The 23,460-nt window shown below is 36.0% G+C and overlaps 3 protein-coding genes across 3 annotated transcripts; 2 read left to right on the forward strand and 1 right to left on the reverse strand.

The window, feature by feature from the left end:
• Positions 1-103: 103 nt before the first annotated feature.
• Positions 104-12,320, forward strand: LOC110786049 (uncharacterized). The gene is made up of 4 exons (XM_021990553.2): positions 104-276; positions 1,876-2,093; positions 11,038-11,110; positions 11,798-12,320. Exons 1-4 carry the CDS (start codon positions 172-174, stop codon positions 12,026-12,028), a joined length of 627 nt encoding a protein of 208 aa, XP_021846245.2. The 5' UTR covers positions 104-171; the 3' UTR covers positions 12,029-12,320.
• Positions 12,321-14,684: 2,364 nt separating this feature from the next.
• LOC110786060 (putative RING-H2 finger protein ATL21A) lies at positions 14,685-19,515 on the reverse strand. The gene is made up of 3 exons (XM_021990564.2): positions 18,903-19,515; positions 15,225-15,371; positions 14,685-14,935 (listed from the first exon to the last, which is right to left on the reverse strand). Exons 1-3 carry the CDS (start codon positions 19,513-19,515, stop codon positions 14,685-14,687), a joined length of 1,011 nt encoding a protein of 336 aa, XP_021846256.2.
• Positions 19,516-20,829: 1,314 nt separating this feature from the next.
• Positions 20,830-23,132, forward strand: LOC110786050 (uncharacterized). Its single transcript, XM_021990555.2, has 2 exons — positions 20,830-22,510; positions 23,014-23,132. Exons 1-2 carry the CDS (start codon positions 20,830-20,832, stop codon positions 23,130-23,132), a joined length of 1,800 nt encoding a protein of 599 aa, XP_021846247.2.
• The last annotated feature ends 328 nt before the right edge of the window (positions 23,133-23,460 follow it).

Genomic DNA, 23,460 nt, shown 5'->3' on the forward strand with positions numbered 1-23,460 from the left:
TGTCCTAAATTAGTTGTGAACCATAACTAGTTGTCTAGTTTGTATAATAAATACTCCATGAATTAGACATTTAGCTTTAGGTAAATGAGAGCACATTGATATTCTCTGTTCAAATTTTGCTCTCTTAACTTCTATAAATCTTACGATCCTACAGAGCGAATTTGAACAGAGATGATGGATGGCAAGACTATTGCGACAAGCCTTGTTATCGGAATTTTGGGTTTGATATCAACGGCGATTGATTTTGCTTTCGAGTTCTTGCCTCTCCATACTCAGGTATGCCATCATATCCTAGCTAAATTGGACCCTTTTTTTTTTTACAAACTTTTATACATATACAAAAGACCGCTTCAGTGTCATACTTCCTCTATTTTTTAATAATTGCATCATCTTGGTTTTAGCATTATTCTCATATTCTTATGAGTAGTTATTTTTTGTGATTTATATGTAAGGAAAAATATATTAATGTTGGATCTTGTTAGATTCGTATCGAAATATACTTTCAAATTATCAAATTTTTAAAAATGTTTAAGGAGAGATATTAGTAGTTAAAATAATGCATTGACAAACGTGAAATCTTAGATGGTGCAATTAAAAAAATCGAGGAAATATAAGTTAATCAATGAAACCAATTAATTAATCAATGAAACCAACTAGTTAAGCAATCAAATAGGTCTTTTCAGTGAGACGGTATTTCACAAAAGTTGTCGCATTTTTTTTTTGGAGTAAAAATCGAAGATTCTATTTATTGGACGATGATATAGGTCGCAAGTTGCGACAACAAAATGTTGTCGCAATCTTACGTGTCGGCATTTCATTGATACAAATAAGCACCATGTAGGCTTAAAAAATTACATTATTCAATTTGTAAATTAGAATATTGAGATTTTCCTACCTTTTTTATGACATGTATAAAAGTTATATAATCTAAATATTTTAGTTTCCAAATACATTTATGACACATAGGCGTGCCATGTCACCACTGTGACACGGCTTAAAGGTCGCATGTTGCGACCTTTATCATTTCCGCTATTAAAATATCCATTATTGAAAATGGTCTAGATCGAGCTCCTGCATTGTGCTAAGAAGTGAGAGTATTTCCGTATGCTCATCTTTTTTATGTGATTCTCTCTACGATAAATACATCGAGTTTCTTTGATTTTTTTTTAACTGATGTCAATATTTATCCGACTTCTGCTTCGGTGCAAGAACTGAGAGTTTCTAAAAGGCTTGCACGCACAAGGTGTGTTGTACATCGAAATTATTTTTATCCAACTTTTTGTAACTTTTACCCAGTTTTTTGTATTTTGTATTTTGTAATTTGTAATATGTTTTTTTTTTTAATTTTGGTATTATGAAAACAAAAGTTACTGGATAAATATTTTAAGTAGTTGATTAGTTCCTTTATACATTACTCCAGTGCTTTTGAAGGAATAATTTTTATTAAAATAAAAAAGTCTGCCACTAAAAACTACTCTTTCCGTCCCGGAATACTCGCAACGGTTTGACTAGATACGCTTGCCAATATAATGCACAACTTTGACCATCAATATCTTCAATTATATGTTATAAAAACTTATAAAATATTTTGAAAATATATTATATGCTAACACTTATTTTCATATACTATAAATAAAATAGGGTAAAAGTAAATTATGTGAATAGTGCAAAAAGTCAATTCGTTGCGAGTATTTCGAGACAGAGGGAGTAGACAACCTTTACTTATATTATGATAATTTTTAAGCATTTTAAATTAACTTTTATTTCGATGTGCAACTGTAGTGAGAATTTGTGACTTCGGTCTGCTACTTTGTTTCACCTCTTATGTGATTTTCTCTATGAGACTAAGACATGCGCAATTTTTTTATTTTCCAGGCTCGTCTGTTCTACTTCGCCTGTGTGGATGAATCATGTATGAAATACGAGTGCAAATACTTTCGAAGTCCAGGGTTTTATATGGTGGTTGCTGCAATAGTTTGTGTCACATTGGCACTAATTATTTTTAGCATATCAGCTCAGTGTGGGTGTTGCCGTGTACCTTATTCATCCTCCTCTACCAAATCATCAACAATCGTTTCCTTTGTCATATGTTGGTATGCTTTCTCATCTTTTATTAACATAAACTAGTCTTTTATGCATGCAAATGTAAATTCAAATGTCAAATTGTGATAAGATATACTTATATATATATATATATATATATATATATATATATATATATATATATATATATATATATTTCAAAGTTCTTCTAATAAAAAAATTCATATAATCTTTATTTACAAATGAATGTTTGATTTTCCCATATAATTTGTTATTAAGAGGGACATTTTAGAATATTCTATAGGGGAGGCCAACAGGGATTGATTGGAAATCATCAGTCAGTTACCACACAAATAACTGATTGATTGGTGACATTTCGCTTGAGGATGGTTGTAGGTCGTGCCTTATGTTGAGCCTGCGTGGCTTGGGCCAAAAGTTACTTGTTGTGCCGTGCTGAAAATTTTTACACGACCCAATCCCACATGCCCTCTTGCTCTCGTGCATTAGCATAATTTCGTTCCATTTAACGTGTTTTGTCATGTTGTGCCTTGTTGTGATTTTTCAAAAATGTACTACCCCGAGTACGGTCTATGATTTCATGCCAGCCGGTGTTGTGTTTTTTTCATGATGGGCTTGTCTTGTCTTGGGCCGGTGGGGCAACGATGCGAGTGCCATCTTTAAGTTTGCATATTAACCTTGTATCCTGACTTTTTTTTTTTAAAAAAAAAAGGTAAGAAAAAAGACTTAGGTTCCCCTTCGCACAAGGGTGAAACCTAAGCTGTCACTTTGAACAATATTATCTAAGTTAGGGCTAGAGTTCGGGGTGATACACAATGGTTCAACAATAAGATGTCCTACATTAGCTATCCAATCTGCTGCTCTATTTGCTTCACCGAAGATATGCTTGATATGGGTAGAGTGAAAATGCTGAAGAAGAGTCCTGCTATCTTGAATAATGTTTTGAAGCTTCCACGGGGGGTTCCAGATTCCTTTTAGCGAGTTGATCACAAGTAGGTTGTCACCTTCGATGTAGATGTCTTTAATATTCAGTTTGATAGCCTCTTGGATGCCCTTATGAAGGGCTAGGGCTTCTGCCATGTAGACTTGCGAGTTACCCAAGTTAAAAGATTTGGCCATGACCGTATCTCCATTGTTGTTTCTGATGATGATACCTCCTGCTGCTGATGAGTCTTTTCGTGATCCGTCGAAGTTGAGTTTGAAGGCGCCCAGTGGGGGCGGGAACCACCGCACAAGAATGGGATGTGGGGTGGTTGGAAGAGAAGTGGAAGGATGATGAGTGTTGAAATGGTTACCTCTAAGTTGTTGTGAGTCAATCTGGAGTCTAAGCTCCCATTCTTTGAAGGTGTTAAGAGCTTTAAAATAGCAGCGGCAGGGGGAAAGCTTATTGTTGGAGAACACTAAGGCATTCCTTTCCTTCCAAATAGTCCAGCAAACGGTAATGAACTTCCTGAGCGCAACTTGGTTCCGTCTAAGGTAGTCTAAAGTTTTGAAGAAATCCGTCATAGGGAAGGAGAAATCGAACCAATTTTTAGTTAGTCTATGCATCCAGACATTTTTTGTGTGCTCACAATTGAGAAAGAGATGATTAATATTCTCACTGGCATGGTTACATCTAGGGCAACAACTTGAGGGAATAATTTTCCTATGAAAAAGAGTTTCTTTAGTTGGAATACTTTTATGGCAAATTTGCCATAAAAAGATCTTTAGTTTTGGAGCTATATTGAGTTTCCAAATCCATCTAAACTCCCATTTTTTATCAGAGACTGGGAGTTCGTGGGCAAGCCAGGTAGCGGATTTAACTGAGAACTCTCCAGAGTTTGTGCAGCCCCAAATGGGGTTGTCAGGCAGTTCATTAACAGGGATAGGGATCCCTTTAATTTTTTGCACCAACTCAGGTGAGAGGAACGAAGAAAGTTTCCTTATATCCCAATTTTTGGATTCATCAATGAACGAGTTCACGTAGACGTCTCCCCTATTACTATTTGGGGAGTTGCAAGGGAGATCAGAAAGGGCATATTGACCAACCCAGTTATCTTTCCAGAAATTGATGTGATTCCCATTGCCAATCTTCCATCTAATTCCTTTCCTCAAAATCTCCCGTTGGTTTAAAATGCTGATCCAAATAGGAGAGTCTTTAATTTTTCTCTTGGCAGAGAAGAAATTTGTGTTCTGAAGATATTTTTTCCTCATGATTTTTGCCCAAAGGTTATTTTCGTCTGTTAGGATTTTCCAGCCTAGTTTTGCGATGAAAGCTCTATTCAGAGGGTAGGTTCTTCTTAAACCTAGCCCTCCTTGATCCTTAGGCAGACAGACTTTGTTCCAGGCAATGAGAGGGAGTGCATTACCTGACTTGGATTGGTTCCAAAAAAATTGGCGATGAATATTATCCAATTGATGGCACGTCTTCCTTGGAAGTAGGAAGGAAGAGCAAATGTAGGACGGGAGGGCTTCAAGGTTGCTTTGAATGACCGTTGTTCTACCTGCTTTGGATAGAAAGTTAGCTTGCCAGGAGTTTATACAGCGTTCATTTTTTTGCATGATGCGTAGATAGTCAGATCTTGTAGGTGTGAAACTTGAGAAGTGAGCTCCCAGATATCGACCTAGAGACCCAGATTTATGCATATTAAAAATGCTGGCCAATGCATCTCTCTTGGGGTGGTTGATATTCTTTGAGAAGATAATAGCTGATTTATGGAAATTCACTAATTGGCCTGAGAGTTTACAGAAGTCAGTGATGACTTTGAGTAAGTTATGGCATGCGGAGTTAGTGGCTTTACATAAAAGTAGGCTATCGTCTGCAAACATTAAACATGGGATTTTTATAGTTTGTGGCGCTATTTTAAATCCGAGCCCTAGGTTAGGTCTCGCACTGGCATTATTCAGCATGATTATAAAAACTTCCATGCATAAAATAAAAAGGTAAGGAGATAGCGGGTCTCCTTGTCTTAACCCTCTAGACGGGGTAAAAACATCCGTGGTTGAGTTGTTAACTTTGATAGAGTACGAAACTGTAGTCACAGTTGCTTTCACCCAGTTTATCCAGGTTGTAGGAAAGCCCATTTTGTCAAGAGTAGCCCAAAGGAAATCCCATTCTATTCTGTCATAGGCTTTTTCCATGTCCAGTTTAAGAGCACACCATCCAACTTTGGATTTTGATTTCTTAAAAACATTGAGGATCTCTTGGACTAAAAGCAAATTATCATGGATGGACCTGCCAGGGGTGAAGGCGTTTTGGAAGGGGCTTATGTGTTTTTAAAGAATAGGACTTAGTCTAGAGACCAGGAGTTTAGAGATAGCTTTATAGATCGTGCCGCAGAGGCTGATTGGTCTGAAATGATTGGGGTTCTTTGGGTTATCATTTTTGGGGATAAGAGCTATAAGAGTGTGATTCAGAAAAGGTGGCATTTTTCCGTGTGAGAAAAAGCTCTTTATTGCTAATGTAACTTCAGGGCCGATTGTTTTCCAGTAGGTTTGAAAAAATTTTGGCCCAAATCCATCTGATCCTGGTGCCTTGAGCGGGTTCATAGTAAAGAAACTATTTTTAATCTCCTCGTCTGAGAAGGGGGCGATGAGACTAAGCCTATCGGAATCAGAAATTAATTGTGGGAGAAAATCTAGGTTAATTATACGCCCAGGCTGAACGGATGTTTTGAATCTATCTTGAAAGGAGTTAAAGAGGATGTTTTGAACGTTCACTTTCCCCTCCTCCCAATGGTTGTCAGCATTCTTTAGTCGATAGATGTGGTTTTTCGCGGCTCTTTGTTTCATGAGTTGGTGGAAAAATCTCGTGTTTCTGTCTCCTTGATTCAGCCAAGTTTTTTTTGCAGAATTTTTCCACAAGTGCTGTTTTTGTAAGAGGATCTTTTCTCGTTGTTTGAGCATTCTTAAAAGGTGGTTTTGCCAGATAGGGTTGAACGGTTGGGTTATAAGCTTATCTTCAAGTTCTTGAATTTTATTTGCATTAGTTTTAAGTTGCATGGTCTTGTGTGAGAATTTTCCTTTCGCCCAATTTTTTAGGTCGCCTTTTATGTTGGTTAGTTTGGATCTTATTCTAAAGAATCTTGAACCTTGAGTATTGCAGTTCCAATGCTTTTTAACAATTTTAGCTGGTTCATCCTCGAGAGTTCAAGAATTTTGGAATCTGAACAATCTATTCACCATAATGGTCTCTGAGTTTGTATCAAAGAACATTGGGGCATGATCTGAGCTAGTAAAGGTACCATATTTAACTGATGCGTTGGGGAATTTATCAGTGAAGATATTGCTTGCGACGACCCTATCTAGCCGTTGATACAAGCCTGGGTGGGATTGGGATTTCCAGGAGTACGATAGTTGTATGCACGCTATGTCTGTCGCATTTGAACGAGTAAGAAACCTTGGAAGTCTCTGGCATTGTCTTTGTGAGACTGGGTTGCCTCCACATTTATCCGAATTATGTAAAAGTTCGTTAAAGTCGCCGACGAGGATCCAGGGAATATGAATGTTTTCATAGAAGGTAGATATCAACTCCCAGAATTGGTCTTTATCGTTGTTTTGTGCCGGGAAATAAGCCCCAGAGACAAGAATTTGCTCATTGGTTGGTTTATAAAGAACGTTAAGGTGAGCACATCTATCTGCTATAGTGTAGTTTTGGACCAGGATCGAGTCGTTGTTCCAACAAACCCATAGTCCTCCACTATGATTAATCGGATCAATAATTAAATGTTTTTGAAAACGGAAACCTTTGATTATATTTCTACTTGTGACATTAGAAGTCATAGTCTCAAGGACAAATAAGATATCAGGCTTGAACGAATTAATATAGTGGGATATATCTCCAATAGCTTGGAGCTTTTTATCCCCTTGAATATTCCATGAAAGTATTCTCATAAGTAAGGCGCAGATAAAAACAGGGCCTTGTGCCCGTAAAGTTCCATGCGGATCAAAGTCCGGTTCCAAATAATACACACCAAAACAAGAAGATAGAGGCCAAAACTAATGTAGGCTGTTTGCCTAACACGTTCTAAGCGGATCACAGTCCGGTTCCAATTAATACAAGTAGAAACTATAAGGGTTAAAACCAGAAGGAAATGAACAAGAAAACAGTAGTGAACGCTGTTGAGAAAAAGTGATACAATGTAAGGGGAGCTGGACAACACCATAGTGGGGTTGGGTCTATACATGTTCCACAGGTTCGAAAGCGTGTACAGCAGGTCGTAGTGTTTAGCCTCCATCCAACTGAGTTCAAAAACAAAGACAAGCTTAGTTATCCAATCATGATAAGTTACAACAATCTTCTTAAGGTGGAGAAAGGACCATAAAAGAGAGAAAGGGAAGGAGGAAAGCAAGGTTAGAGGAGGGAAGAAGTCCTCAGGTAGGAAACCAGAGTTGTTTCTTACAACATCATAGGACAAGAACCTTTGGTCCTTATAGAACACAATAACATGGTTCCAATCAAAGAGCTTCCAATGATTTAGGTTCCTCCATTTGAGTTGGAACCAGTTAGTGGTCCACAGGAAACCCATAGCAATGATCAAGGCAAGACAACTGTTCCACAGTTTAAGATAAATGAAATAGCAGGGCCAATGTATACAACAAACAACACAGTACCAATCCAGGAAAGTAAAGGCAGAAATCATACTATCATTAATTTGACACTTAGGTACAGTATTGGTGTTAGAAAAAATAACCACAACTACAGTAGTTACAAGCCTAGCTACCTTCATATCTACAGGTTTACAAAAGATGCAAAAAAGAAACCTGTAGTGATACATTGAGATAGAACACAAGCTAGGAATATAACTACTAAACCCTAAAGGCATAAAAATCATAATCAACTGATCAAAAAGTGATATGAGAACCACCATCCAAAAAATCAAAAGTAAGGAGAGACATATCATCCAGCAGAGGGTGAAGGAGAGAGATCACCATCATCTCTCTTCCTTCTCTTGGTGTTTTCAGCTTCCATGGGGGGGCATTCAGAGAAAATTGGATCATTAGCATCAAACCCATCACCATCATAGATTTCCAAGTCCATATCCAGCTCCTCATCTACCTGAACCTCTTTGACACCTTGAGGAGCAAGCTCTAAAGGGTCAAAGTCAAGCAAAAGGTCCTCATAAGGTTGGACTGCAGGAGGATTAAGAGAAATTGTATCACCAGTAGATACTTGGAAGTCTTGAAGACCCTGAAAGCTATTGGCTAAAGGGATGACAGGCAACCCAGTGTCAGGCCTTAGCTGAGGAGTAGCAACAGGTCTAGTAAGAGGTGGAGAGGTGTGATGGTAAGGTTTAGCTTGGTTTCTTTTTAAGTTACCTCTGGGCTTAGCTCTCCTTCTTGGCACAACAGCCAGCCAATCAGAAGGGAAAGCTTGCCCCCCACTATCCCCAAACACCCCCATAGACAGCTTTGCCTCATCCAGCTGAGCCACCACTAACTCAAGACAAGGAGGGGGTCTCTTGGGACAGGTATTCAAGAAGTGCTTTGGGTCACCACATAGAGGACAGACTTCCCAAACACCTTCATAGGAAAGAAAGTACTCCTGAATGTCATAGCCAAAGTTCAAAGTAATAGATCTAGGGACAGGCTTGGTGATTTCAAGGTTAAGACAAACTCTGGCAAACTGACCCTTCTCAGCATTTTCTGAAGTGAACTTATCAAGCTTAATTGGCTGACCCACACAACTAGCAATTTGGGTTAGGTAGTGCCAGGTCCAATACTCAGTGGGGAGAAAAGGTATTTTAACCCATTGATCAACATGAGTAATGGAGTTGAACTGAGCTTTAAATGAGGCTCTCCAGGGAATCAACACAAAATTCAGCCCTTGCACAAACCAAGGCCTATTATCCCACACCTCCTCCTTATCCAGGGGATTAGAAAATTTGATTAAAAACCACCCATTCCCAATGAATCTAAAGGACACCTCCCCCCTCAGGAAACTCCAGTCTCTCTTCATTCTAGCTATAACAGCTGCCTGGGGGACAAATTCACCCCACACTTTACCAAAAAGACAAGTGGCTTCCATAAGCTTAATTTGATCATGCTCGAGTTTTGGGGCATCTAAGGTGATGGTGGCAATATTCGAACCAGGAACCTGTGGTGGAGGATTGTGTGAACTGTCCTTAGGTGAGGTATTGGGATCAATATCAGAACTGCTACCTCCCAGGAGAAAGGAGCTATGGGAGGTGTGACTGAAGAAGCTGGTAGGACCTGTATCACTAGGTAAGCTGGTATATTTAGGTTCATTGGAAATTGCAGGAGGGTTCTTCTTGAGAAGTGAGGCATAGCTAGACTCTGTAGGATTGGTTGACATTAAAACACAAAGACTTAGCAGATTAAGGAGAAGAAGCACTAGGAAACAGGACTTATACTTGAAACACAAGCAAGGAAAGAGGGCTGTGAGAGAATTAGGAAAACTGGTGTAAGAAAAGAAGTACCCACATACAAAAACAACCCAGTATTTATAGATGTGTCTAGGAGTATTAAGGAGCTCAAAAGTCACCCAGGCAAGGCAATTGACACAATTCATATACAAGGAAGGATCTAGAAAAACATAATTAAATTGTATCCAAAAAGTAATCATCACCCAAATTAAAACGAAACGCAAACAAACAACCTGTAAGCATTGAAACAAAGCAAAAACCAGTAATAAATGACAGAAAAGAATCGAAAAGGCAAGGAAAAGCTTAGAGAAAAACTTCCCTGAGTAGATTTTCGAAAATAGGCGAAATCTTTCCATCTCTGCATTTGGATAATCGCTGCTATAGGTCCAAATAGGGCGGTGGGTTTGTATTAGTGGAGTGAAAACTTTAATTACCCCCCTTAAACCATCATTACTATTGCAGAACCTAAGATCTGGTGACTCAGCAAAGATCTCCACCCTTAAATCAGCGGTGCCTTGCTGATGAAGCCAAGATGAAGATCGGAAAGATGAGATCTGACCTCGATACCAACGAGGTGACAATCCATTACCCAAGAAGCCATAATTACCCCTATTAAGGCTTGGTCTAAAGATTTTGAGAGGAATCTCATTCTGGAAATGGGACAAGGAGGAAGACGAACGATTTTGCAAGGCAAAATCAAGATCAGAAGTTGAACTGAACTTGGGAAGGGGGCTATACCCAATTAGGGTTTTCACTCTCTCTCTAGAAAACTTAGGTATCTCATATTTCTTTTTTTTCCTCATTTTTATTTCTTACTCTAGTGAAATTCTTCATTGGATTTATCATTTCCCATTACAAATTGTAGCAACACATATGACATACATGAATATATTCCAAATATAAATATGTGTAGTACTTACCTTCTTTTGAGTCAAATTGAAGCAGGCTAATACTCTTTTTTTTTGGGATAACTGAAGCAGCCTTGTATCCTGACTTAATCTCACTTATTAACTTCATAACTTGTACTCCCTCCGTATTTTATTAAATTGTACACTTTTCTAAATTGAACGTATTTTATTAAATGGTGCATATTCTAATTTTGATATGTTTTCCTCTTGTTTTATCAGTTCCTCCTTACCCCATGGCCGCATTCTCACCTATTTTATTCCTTACATTCTTTGAATACTTCAATACCCTACTATCACTACTCCACAGTTGCTTACTCCGTGTTTCCTATTTACCCACCTGCATCTTATTTTAATAAAATTAATTCATCCTCCTTAAACTTTGTGCCGGTTAAAGTACACCATTTAATAACCCGGTCTAATGGGTCCGAGGATCTCACTTGTACCCATGTTGTCAATCATATTATAAATTATGGGTGTAACTATTCCTCTTTTAGAGTTCATTTGTGTACAACCGGTTTTACAGCAAGCTAAAATCAAGGTTATGTTTGTTCATTTCTACTTTAAATAAGCAAATGAACAAAAAAGCTAATCTTAATTGTACCTTAGAAACTAAAACTAACTGCATTGTAAAAATTGTCCGTCTAACAGGCATGTGCTTGTTAATTGTGTCATTGGATTAAGCAAATAACAATCTTTAATTGCAGGCTGGAATGTTTAACAGCAATTATCTTATTCCTAATTGCTGGAGCAAAGCAATATGGCATACGAATATCCAAGGTTTTACTGGCTCCTATTATAATTCTTATCTATTTTAGTTCAAATTGATTAAATACTACCTTATATATAAAATTGATGAGAAATTACTTTATAAAAAAATTATTGTAATTAAATACCTTAGAAATTTTTTATGTTACTCCATCTATTCTCGAATATTAGTCCATTTTGAAATCTTGACACTATTCATAATTAAAGAGAATCTTCTAATTTATTTCAAATACGTACTTCAAAACATATTCATGTGAGATCTTTTGTTCGTCTTAATGTGTAGTTTAACAATGTTAAATTTTATATTTTTCTAACATACTTATTTGAAAAATCAAAACAAAACTAATATTTAAGAACAGAGAAGAGAAAGCTAAGTATAATATTACTACCTTTTACTGGATTATGTATGCCAACTCAAAATTTCGGGGTTGACTTACTAGGTACATCTCACGTGCCATCTCAACAAAAAAGGATAATTAAATGGTCGTGAGATGCATATGATAAATTCTAACACTAGAATTTTGAATCATTGTTCATATTTCGGCCAAACATAATATTTTACAACATAGGTAGTAAGACATTTAATTACGACAATCTTTTTTAAAAAAAATACAATTTTATAAAGTACTCCATGTTTTTAACAGATTTTTCAATGTTGGGGTTATGAGTGCATTTCTCTAATACGACACCTTATTTTAGATCGGAGGGAATGATACTTCACAATGGATGAGAGGGACCGGGAGTTGCTTCAAGGTTAAACGACTATTTGGTGTAGCAGCTGGATTAACCTGTATTAGTATCGGCGTTGGAATCAGAATTTACATAATTGTAGTTTCTGAAACGTATAAAATCAGAAATCAAACTACAAATGATATTACTGAACGTACCACTCTATCCAACAACAGTCTCTCCCGTCAAGTTGAAGCTTAATGCTAAACCCTACACGTACTCTGGTTGGAAAATTGATTTTGACGCACTTTAATTTATATATGTGACTAGAGCACAAGAAACTGCATTTTCGTGTCATGTGCCAAAATCAATTTTTGGTGTGCTAAAATTACTTTCCCTTTGTATGCATTACAATCTTCTTGTTTATTTTCAATCGAGTCTTTGCCCTTCCCAGATTTATTGTTTGATATGATGTAAAGGTAAATTTGTTATAAACTTCCCTTATAAAACAATGGGATTTTTGCGAGAAAATGACTTATAAAATCGGGTTTTGGTGTACAAGTAATTTACACTTTATGCATTCTATACAAAACAAAGCAATATATCTATTACATTATAATAAAGCAAATACTATTAATGACCGTGTCATTTTCTGATGCAAAATTTTGGCGACAAAAATATTTTTTGTCTAAAAATCTCTACTCCGTATTTTATTTAAGTATTAACTATCCTTTTTTTTTATTAACTGTTTATGTATGAAAAATAAAGTATTTGTTTGTAGATTATGGAAATCATATACGGAGTATGTCATATAATAATAATTTGCTGAAAATGAATTTTGGTAATATTTTAGTCAAATCATTACTCCGTATAATGGAAAATATATTTACTAATATTTTGGCCAAATCAGCATATTAGTATATCGAATATTTTGATAAAATCAATGTATCAACTATCAAACATATAAAATATGTAATACGTATTAGGACGAAAATTTCATACTCTATGTGCTGTTTAAATGAATATGTTCAAGATTTATTAATTTTACAATAGCTTTAGGGTGAGAAATACTACGTCAAATATATTACATAGTATTAGTTGTGAATATAATAATACGGGTGCATGTGACTTATATATATATATAATAATATCGTACAATAGTACAATTACGAGTATACCCTTAATATCCTTTATTACACCCCCCTCAATCTATGCAGGAGGAACCACGTGCAGATCAGACCTTAAAAACTCAAAACGTTGACCGGACAAATTACCTTTCGTAAAAATGTCAGCGATTTGTAACTCAGCAGGGACATAACGTACAACTAAATCACCATGAGCGCGCAACACGCTCCCGAACAAATGATAATTTGTTTTGATATGTTTGCTAGTTGCTACGATCATGCTGAACCAAATTCACCGCAAGATAGGATGCAGAAATATTATCACAAAAGAGCTTCACGGGTTCGCGGATGACGATTCCCAACTCAGCTAACAAGGAATGAATCCATAAAGTATCTTGTACCGTGTATCCAAGTATCCAACAACGCGGTACTCTGCTTCTGTGGAAGATTTGGAGACAGTGTGTTGTTTCTTCAAGCGCCAGGAAATGAGGTTGCCTTCAAGAAAAATTGCATAACCAGTGGTGGAACGTCAACTATCAGGGAAACCTGCCCAATCCGCATCTAAGTAGGCAATCATGATTGACATGTCTGGGGCGAGGTTAAGCCATAGACCGTAGTCTAAAGTAACATGCAAGTACCTGCATATATGCTTAACAACTAACAAGTGAGATGTACGGGGTGCATGCATAAACTGGAAAACTAAATGCATAATATATGTAATACTAGGTCTTGTCATAGTCAAGTACCGTAAAGTCTCAACCATACTGCGATACTCAGTAGGATCAGATAATAAATCACTGTCTGTAATAGAAGGTGTGGTACGACTAGGAAGAGGGTACGCACAGGTTTAGCAGTGTGCAAATGGAATTTCAGAAGTAAATCATGAACATACTTTTTCTGACACAAAAATAAACCTTTGGAAGTACGGATCGCCTACACTCCTAGGAAGTAGTGTAGATCACCTAGCTAGATCTTTCTTAGCAAATTCGATAGACAAAGGGAAATGAATTTGGTGATCAAAGGAGATAAATAAACAATTTGTCACGACAAAATATGAACATAGAATTATCTGATTGACAACAAAAGAAGCCCTGTTGTAACAAAAAACTGCTGAAGCGAAGATACCAAGCTCTAGAAGCCTATTTCAAACCATAGATTGCTTTTCTAAGACGTCAAATGTGTTTAGAAAAGTCAGGATGAATGAAACATGCAAGTTGTTTCATGTACACTTCCTCAATTAAATCACCATGTAAAAACACATTTTTAACATCTAAACAAATGATTCAATTTGAGGAAAGAGCTAAGTACAAAGCCAACTGAATAGTAGTTGATTTAACAACAGGGGAAACTAATACGGCTTACCCTAATACGGGTATCTGAGACTCATATATATAATAATATCGTACAGTAATACAATCACGAATATACCCTTACTATCCTCTATTATTAATAAACTGGTTGAGTATTTTAAACTTCCTTCAACTCTTCGTCCCATCATTATGCTTTTCAGCTTTTGTTACACGAACATGACAATATACATTAATTTTTTCCGTTCTCTTTTAATTGCAACAATGTTTTGACTCCGTATGCCATGCACATCGTACACACATGTACCATTACGCAATGCAATGCAATATCCTTTATATAAGTACAAAATTAGCACAATTAAGTATTTACACTTGATGCATTGTAAACAAAGTAATAAGTACAACTTGCACAAGTAATTTACACATCAACTCTTCATCCCATCATTATGCTTTTGTTAATTACACGAACATGATCAAGAAAAATAGTTAAGCTGAAGCACCATCAGGTGGAAGGGGAGAAGTTCTGCAAACAGGGCAGTTACCTTTAGCACGAAGCCATTCATCAATACAACCAACATGAAAACGATGATGACAATTTGGTAGTATCTTGAGAATGTGATTAGGGGAGTAATCATTCAAGCAAATAGGACATATTTCACCATCTGCTTCGCGTCTGTTATCTTCTACTACAACCAGTGTTGGATAAGAATTGATTGTTGTCTGATCAAGTCCTGATACTGCTGGTGTCGGTGCATCAGTATTAGCATTAGTATTAGTATTAGCTATGTTACTTGGACTCGGGTACTAGTATCGGACACGGGTACGTGTTCAAGTGTCCGACTCGGCTAAATTATGAAAAACTTCCAGGATTTAAGTCGAAAATGAAGTGTCGGAGTGTCCGTACCCATGTCGGAGGGTCGAGGGTCCGACACGGGTACTTGAGGTAAAATGAAGAGTCTTAGTAACATAGAGTATTAGTATTAGCATATACTCTATTGGTTTGTTGGTCCGGTAAATCGCAGCAACCGCAAAGGCATAAGCAACAAGGCAATGCGATCATAATTATCAATCCAGAGATCGCTGATCCAGCAGTAATTAGTGCTGCCCAGGTTTTCGACATTTTAGATGCTGATGGATCACCAGATTTTTCAGGGGGAGCTGCCGCCGGGCTTCCTAATAGATTTTATAGAAATGAACTTAATTTAACAGATCGAAAACTAATTGTAAAGCATTGATCGAGTGTTATGGAGTAGGATTTCCTACATATTCCGATATCTATACCAATATATTAAATTTACATTGTCAAGCGTGAAAAGGTAAAATGTAACTGTTATTTCGAAGCAGATGGAGTACTATACATTTATTTTCACCGGAATAAATATATAAAAATTTTCATTTTAATAAATATTACTTGATGAATAGATAGGGAGGAGCCATCCGAAGGAAGAGATTCTTCAAAAATCACTAACAATAATGTATTAAATTGATCATTTAACCATTCAAAATGTTTATCTATCAATTTTTTTAATAATATACTTCCTCCGTATTTATTTAAGGGATACACGCACTTTGACGGACACGAGTATTAAGAAAAAGAATTGAATGAAATAAAGTAATAAAACAAGTAGGGTTGAGTAGATATTTTAATAGGTAAAACAAGTGGGGACCATGTTATTTTAGAGGATGAAGGGTGAAGTACTGAGGTGTAGTTCTGAAACTATTTGTTTAATGATGGTGGGACATGTGATATATAGATAGATTATTTAATTAGATGGTGGGGTTGATAAGTTATTAAAAATGACAAGTGTATCTCTTAAATAAATACGGCCGGAAAAGGCAAGTGTATCCCTTAATTAAATAAATACGCAGGGAGTAAAAGTTAATCAAAATATATTAGAAGTTATAAAAAAACTAGGTAAAAGTTTTAAAAATCCGGATAAAAGTTATCATGGTGTATAATAAGTTTATGGTTTTTCTACGTTGTACCCTCGTAATTCATTGATTTCTATGTTGTACCCAAACATTTTTAAATGTTACACTTTGTACCCTTATATATAGTTACAAAAGCTAATCATCTTTATCCTTAACGTTAACCCAATATGTTAACAAGTTCCACTAATTTTAAAAAAATCAAGATTTTTCTACATTAATGTTGAGTTAACAACAAAAATAAGGTTGATTAATGTAGAAACACCTTAGCAATTTGTTTAAAAAGTAAAGAAACGTCATATTAGCAACAAGGATAAGGTTGATTATATCTTACAAGTGCATGGGTACAATGTGGAAGATTTTAAATACATGAGTACAACGTAGAAATCAAAGAAATATAGATGTATAATGTAGAAAAACCATATGTACAACTTGTGCATATACGCCATGTCATCCAATCACTAACCCTCATTGCCATCTCCACCAATCACCAGTTGTGGTTTATCTCTCCACATTCATTTATAAAAATGGGCTATTTTAGAATAAAAAAAGTGAAGCATTATGAAAACCATAAAGAGACATATTCTCATAAGCATCAACTGTAGTAATGTCATGCATGTATATTAATTTAAAGCACATAATTGGTAGTTCCACTAGAAAACAAATTAAACATATTGTAAAATGATCTAATTGAAAAATTATTTAACATGATATATAAATTACTTGTGTAATTTATGAACTTAATGTATTTTTTCACTTTATAAACATGTGTTTTTGTCAAATATTAAGTTTGGGAAAACGATCCTAAAAGTGTAACTATCTATTACTATATACTAAAAGAGACACCATGAATGACACATGTCAATTTCTGGTGCGATTTTTCCCCGCCAAAAATCACTTTCCTAAAAAAGTGTATTTGTTTTATTTTATTTTTATTCTCTATCTTTTCTATAAACTATTTATGTATAAAAACAAAATTTAGTTTATACATTATGGTGGTAATATTTTAGTCAAATCGCTATATTAATAATGGAAAATATATCACTCAATATTTTTGTCAAATTTAACATATTAGCATTTGAAATATGCATATAAGATGAATAAATTTAAACGAGTATGTTAAAAATGTTATAACTATGTTAAAAATAAATATTTTGTAAAAAATGATCAAAATCCGTGCGTGCACAGAATCTAATCTAGTATGAAGTAGTATGGAGTAAATGAGAATTCGTGCGGCCACACATTATTTTTTCGGGCTAAATGGAGGTGGCTGGGAAAGGTATTTGATACGAACCTAGTCTTGCTTAGCTAAAACAAACGTTTATTTTAAAATTGTTCGATAGTTCTACGTAGTACTTCCTTGGAACATTTCAAAAGAAAAGAAAGACCAAGTACACCATTATAAAAGATACAAGTAGAAGCTAAGGAATATAACATAGACTTATACCAGTCTATAGATGCACTAATGCATTTTAGTATTTTACTAATTAATGTATACTTCCTCCGTTTCAAAAAGATCTTTACACTTACTATTTACACGGACTCCGATGCAATGTTTGACCGTTAATATATCCAATTTTGTATGAAAAAAAATTATAAAAAGTTAATATTCTCAAAATGAATAACGAGACCAATCTAACATGATCTTACATGTAACATTTTGATGTATATAATAGTGGGAATTTACGGTCAAAGTTTTCATACTTTGGACACATTTTCCAAAGCGTAAAGAACTTTCTGAAACGGAGGTAGTATGTGATTGCGTGTTCTTTTATTACAATGTCATATTTTTTTTATCTATTATGTTATTATAATGTCATATTTTTTTACTTATAAAACTTTGTTTTTTTGGTGTACATAGAACATTGTGCATACTACCTTATATCAATTTTTTTCCCCATTTTATAGCATTACCTTTTGATGGATTCCGTCAAATTTTCTGTTAGTGAAAAACTTGAAAATGAATTTCGTTGGTTGAACACACTAGGGGAAAATCCTTCATTTGCGTCGGTCATTTCAGTCCAGTTGCATAGCACATCGCACATTGGTGCGACGCAACTGGCAGTGAATGACTTTTTTTTTTCCAACATGCAAAGGTGGAAAATCGTTCGACATAAGGTAGTTGTTTATAAATAAAAAAACTTATAAGGTAGTTCTCACAAATTAGGTAGTTCCCACAAACTTATAAGGTAGTTCCCACAAAAAAACTTAGAAAACATGTGTCATATTAGGTAGTTCCCACAAAAAAACTTAGAAAACATGTGTCATATTAGGTAGTTCCCACAAATTTCACTACATTTAAGCTTAAGCTCTGTTTTATTCGACTTATTTTGACTTATTTCAGACAAAATAAGTTCAGATAAGTTCAATTTAATTCAGATAATATAATTAAGTTCATAAGATTTTTCAGACATTTTCACATATATAAAATACCTTTTTTTTCAAGATAAGTTCAGAAGATTTTTAAGACATTTTCAAACATAAACAAACATAAGAAAACAAAACAAGACCCATGAAATAAGTTCAGTAACTTTTGAATAGAACGACGCCTTGAGGACAAAACAAGATATAGTAGTATGAGAAACGATAGCTAGGTGCTATGTTACTCGGAGTCTTCCTTTTACCTCAAATACCCATGTCAGACCCTCAAAACTTGAACACTTAATTTTGGACTAAAATCATGTCATTTTTTCATAAAATAGTTGTGTTTGACACTTAGACACGTATCTGTGTCCGAGTCTCAATAACATAGGCTAGATGCATAAGGTAGCTTACCCCAAGTAAGGTAAATCTGTGTTTGATTACTCAGCCGTACCCGTGGTTGTTGGTAGCGACTAGAATAATCCATCGGTATAAAGACAATCTCCAACAGCCTGCAATTCAAACGCAAGGGAAGAAAAAGAAGATCAATATCTCCGCCAAGAACACTTATGACTGTATGATTTGATCCACTAAGACAATGTATCTGATCCAATCTTCTGTAGTAAATTCTGCTGCTTGAATTCCCAGGAGAGCTAAACACCCAAAAATCCTCATTTCTATATGCTGCTCGAAAAGGAGAAAGACTATTATTTGAAGACATCAATAATTTGGGAAGACAGTGATTAGGATCAGAGAGGTGAATTTGTTTGGTATTATAGTCAATGTATTCGATACTGAAGTGGTTTCGACCACCAGGAAGTTCAAGGAGTAGTTTAGTTGTGATGTTGTCGCAGTAGACGTCAAACCCTGGTGCACCAGAGCCACAGGACTCAGGTTGGAGATCTTTTATACGAAATGGATACGCAATCAGTACTACTACTGTCGCGTTTGGTTGTTGTTGTTGTTGTTGTTGTTTGTTGAAGGAGCAACTCGTAGGGATGCAAGATATCTGAGCATTGATCTTCATTGGCATGTAATTGATGTACTTGCATAGGACTATGAATGAGAAACTATGGATGACGATCATCATCAGCTTCATAACTTGTTCTATACGTTTTTATTTGAATTACAATTTATGGTCAGGATTTCTGATTTCATGAATTATAAGAAATTTCAATGCCTTACAGAGTTTCTATTACGTATATACAAAGTGTTTCATTGTTGAACATCTTTGCATAATTTCACTTTATTTTACTTCTTCTCAAGTTGATTTTTTCTTCAAGTATTCTCCTCTTGTTTTTGTAAGACTTTTTTTGATTGTTGGTACCTTTTGTTTACCACTTTTTGGGTTTTACTACTTACACTTCTGCTTATGCGTAGAGAAAACCAGTTGGACTGTCACAAACCTTGGGATTTGGGCCTAAAATATAGGGAGCTGGACGGAATGGTATTTTTGTAAATAACTTCCCCCGGAAAGTATGTTGGAGATTTCCGGGTAGGGGTATTTTGGTGAACTATTGAACAGGTCTGCTTGATATACTCATATACTAAGTCAAAGAAATAATAAGTGGTCTTTTAAAGAAAACAGACTCTAACCATGGAATTTTCTGTCTTTGCTAATCCTATAACTCTTTTAAGTAGACCCGATCAAAAGGTGGGTCGGGCCTGTCTGGGTTCAGGCCAGGTCAGGATAATAAAATTCTGCCAATTATGTCGTGCAGGGTCGGGTCAGTCCCAATGGCCAATTTTTGTGCCCATTTGCTTTTCAGGCCGGGCCAAATTTATAACTAAAATTATTATTTTCCGGCAAATTTTTAAAAAAACTCGGCCTGAAAAATTCTGCCCAAAACCCGGCATTTTTCGGGCCGGGTCAGGCACATGTTGATCAGCTCTACTTTTAAGGGTAAGAAGAATAATTACATTACGGAGGCCCTCCTCTCTAGAACTTTATACAAATAAAAATGGCAGGCTGGCAGCATAAACAAGCAAAAAACTGCCTGTTGAATGTTGGGTTATGATCTTTACTTTACAACACTACTGAACACAAATTCAACAATACAAAATCACCTTTTACATGAAAACACATCCTTCATTCACAAGATAACTTTTACTTTTCACCATAAACAAGGTTCTAGATCAGTATCTGAAACTGAGTCAAAGCATGTAATATTGCAGAACAATTGAACTGGTCAAGCTTGATAAACCAAGTCAAAAAAGTAATGGTCGTCTTTAAAGAAAACCAGAGTCATATATTAGGAGACCCTTCTCTCAAAGATGAACTACTCCATATATACATATTTATTTCATGCTGGAAATAAATATAAAACTTCATACAGATAAAATGGCAGCAGAAACAAGCAAAGAACTGCCTGATGACTGTTGGGGGATGATCTTTAACAATCTCGACGATGAAAACAACCTGGAATCAATCTCTTTAGTCAGCAAGAGATTCCTGTCAATCACAAGTTCGATCCGAGTTAGCATAAATGTTTTCAGTCCATCAGTTGAAACACTCTCTCGTTTGCTGCAAAGATTTTCCAACCTCAAGAAGATAAAACTCCAGTCCTTCACAGGGGACCTTAATCAAGCTGTTCTTACGATAGCGCGATCTGGGTTAGACTTGGAAGAGTTGAATATGTCTGGAATTCGAAGTCTACAAAAAGTTTGTTTACAACAGTTGAGCTCAAAAATGAAAAATCTCAAGGTGCTGGATTGTTCACCAGGGGCACTAGGAGATGAAGATGCTATCAGTATAGCAGACTCATTCCCTCAGTTGGAGGAGCTTCAGATCGCGTGTTCGAGTTATGATGACAACAGAAAGATGATCGTTGTAACCGATGAAGGGATAGATTATCTGTCATCAAAGCTCAAGAAATTACGCAAGATAAACTTTTATTATAATCAACACATTACAGATAAGTCCCTTGTTTCCTTATCGTCAAATTGTGCGTTTCTTGAGCATATTACTGTCTCTTACTGCGGTGTGACGGAAAACGGTATTTCATTCCTTGTAAAAAATAGTGATCAATTGAAAACTTTGCGTCTAAGTGCACATTTTACGGTTGGATCATCTGGTGTCACTAACTTCCCTCCAAACTTAGTATTCACAAATGTGGGTATCTCCGACGAGTTTCTCTATTCTATTGCCGAAGCACGAATCCCTCTGACTAGTTTCTCTCTTATTTTCTGCAAAAGTTATACGTTTGATGGAATTTCAAGGCTCCTGCACTCGTATCAATCTCTAAATTCTTTAGACCTTATGGGAGCAGATTTCCTTACAAACGAGTATGTAGAGTACTTGTCTCCGTTTCTTCATAGCCTGACATCAATCTCTCTCGTTGATAGTCCTGATCTATCTGATTCAGCTTTTATTGTGCTCACTCAAAGATGCCCTCTTCTACGCCATCTTAAAATGGGAATGTCGAGCCTCGGTAGAGAAGAATGCAATTATGATGGCCTTATGAAGAACTTTGCAATAAAGTGCTTGGATTTATCATCAAATTCATACTTGACCACTTCAAGTCTTAAAAGGATCCTCAACATTAGTCCCGAAGTGGAGAAGATTAGGCTATCTTCTTGTTTTACACGCAATAACCAACTGGATGTGGCTGATATCCTAGAGTGCAACAGGGGACTCGTGAACATGAACTTAGCCGCGTGCCAACTGAAAGTAGTATCCAGAAAAGACGCAATAATCTCAACGTTAAAGGTATTGGACGTAAAATCTTCAGAAATAACTGATGAAGTGTTAGGGATGTTGGTGAGGATGTGCCCTGGGCTGGTTCATTTGGATCTAGAGGATTGCGACGAGTTGACAGAAGAAGGGGTAAAAGAGGTGATAAAATCGTGTAAAAAACTGAGATTCTTAAGCCTTAGTGCTTGTTTGAATGTGGATATCAACATTATAGCCTGGATTGTGGATAACAGCCCATCCTTGAGACGACTCGTCTCACCATCTTACTCATACCCAGACAACGAAGAACAGAGACATTTCTTGCAGCAAGGTTGCCTTGTTAGTAAGGGTAAAGATTACCAAATGTATAAATAGCTTGAAATTGTGTTTGCTTTGTATTGGTTTGTATGACTCTTTTCTTGTATTTTGTTGTGTACATTACCTTAATATGGTTTGGGGTTGATGATTATATAATAATAAAATACGAAGTGTAATATGCTAGCTAATTTATGCTTATGGTACGCCTAGTCCTAGTCAAATATTGCTACTGCTTCAGGTTAGGCACTACATCAGTTTACTCATTAACTTTTTGAACTATTGTAGTCACTTTTGGGACACATTTTGAAGGTTGTATACTAGAATTATCATGTACGATGTGGGTTTGCCTGTAATATTCTATCAACAAACAAGGTTGACTTTGCTCTTTTGGTAATTAGATTGGTGGATTTGGAACCTTTATTGTTGGTGCATTTTAATCTTTGTTAACAATGTGTTGATTTTTTTCCAGCCTAAGAAGTACTCCGTAATATTGTAATTTTGTATTCAGTGCTTATGATTGGATGGTTCTGGCAGTATGGTGTCTAGAGCTTGCTGCAGCTGGTGTAGTGCATCAGTTTCTAAAGTCAGCAGGTTCGGACTTCTCAGATCAGTATAGGCTCATTAGGTGCACTCGTGAGCTGTTGTGGCTGTAGTAAAGCGATGGCGTTTGCTGGTGGTTTATTGGTGGTAGTGTGTTGGAGTTATTGCAGGATTTGTGTTAGCGGCTACTGGTTGTATATGTGTTCTTGCAATGTAGGTTATTTTGTTGCTGCAGTTGTTACTTGTCATTTAAAGTCAACTGACCAATGTTGACTTTTGGTGGGTTTTTAAGTGTTGCTTCACTTGCTTATGTTATCTTCTTTTGGTTGTTTTTTGATTTCATTTGGCAAACATAATATAGTTCGTACAAGCTAGAAAAGCAATCAAAATAGAGAATGGTGTTTTCAATAAAAGAAACCTCCATTAAAATATGACTTTTAA

Source organism: Spinacia oleracea, chromosome 3, assembly GCF_020520425.1.
Source record: "Spinacia oleracea cultivar Varoflay chromosome 3, BTI_SOV_V1, whole genome shotgun sequence".
NCBI classification, from domain to species: Eukaryota; Viridiplantae; Streptophyta; class Magnoliopsida; order Caryophyllales; family Amaranthaceae; genus Spinacia; species Spinacia oleracea.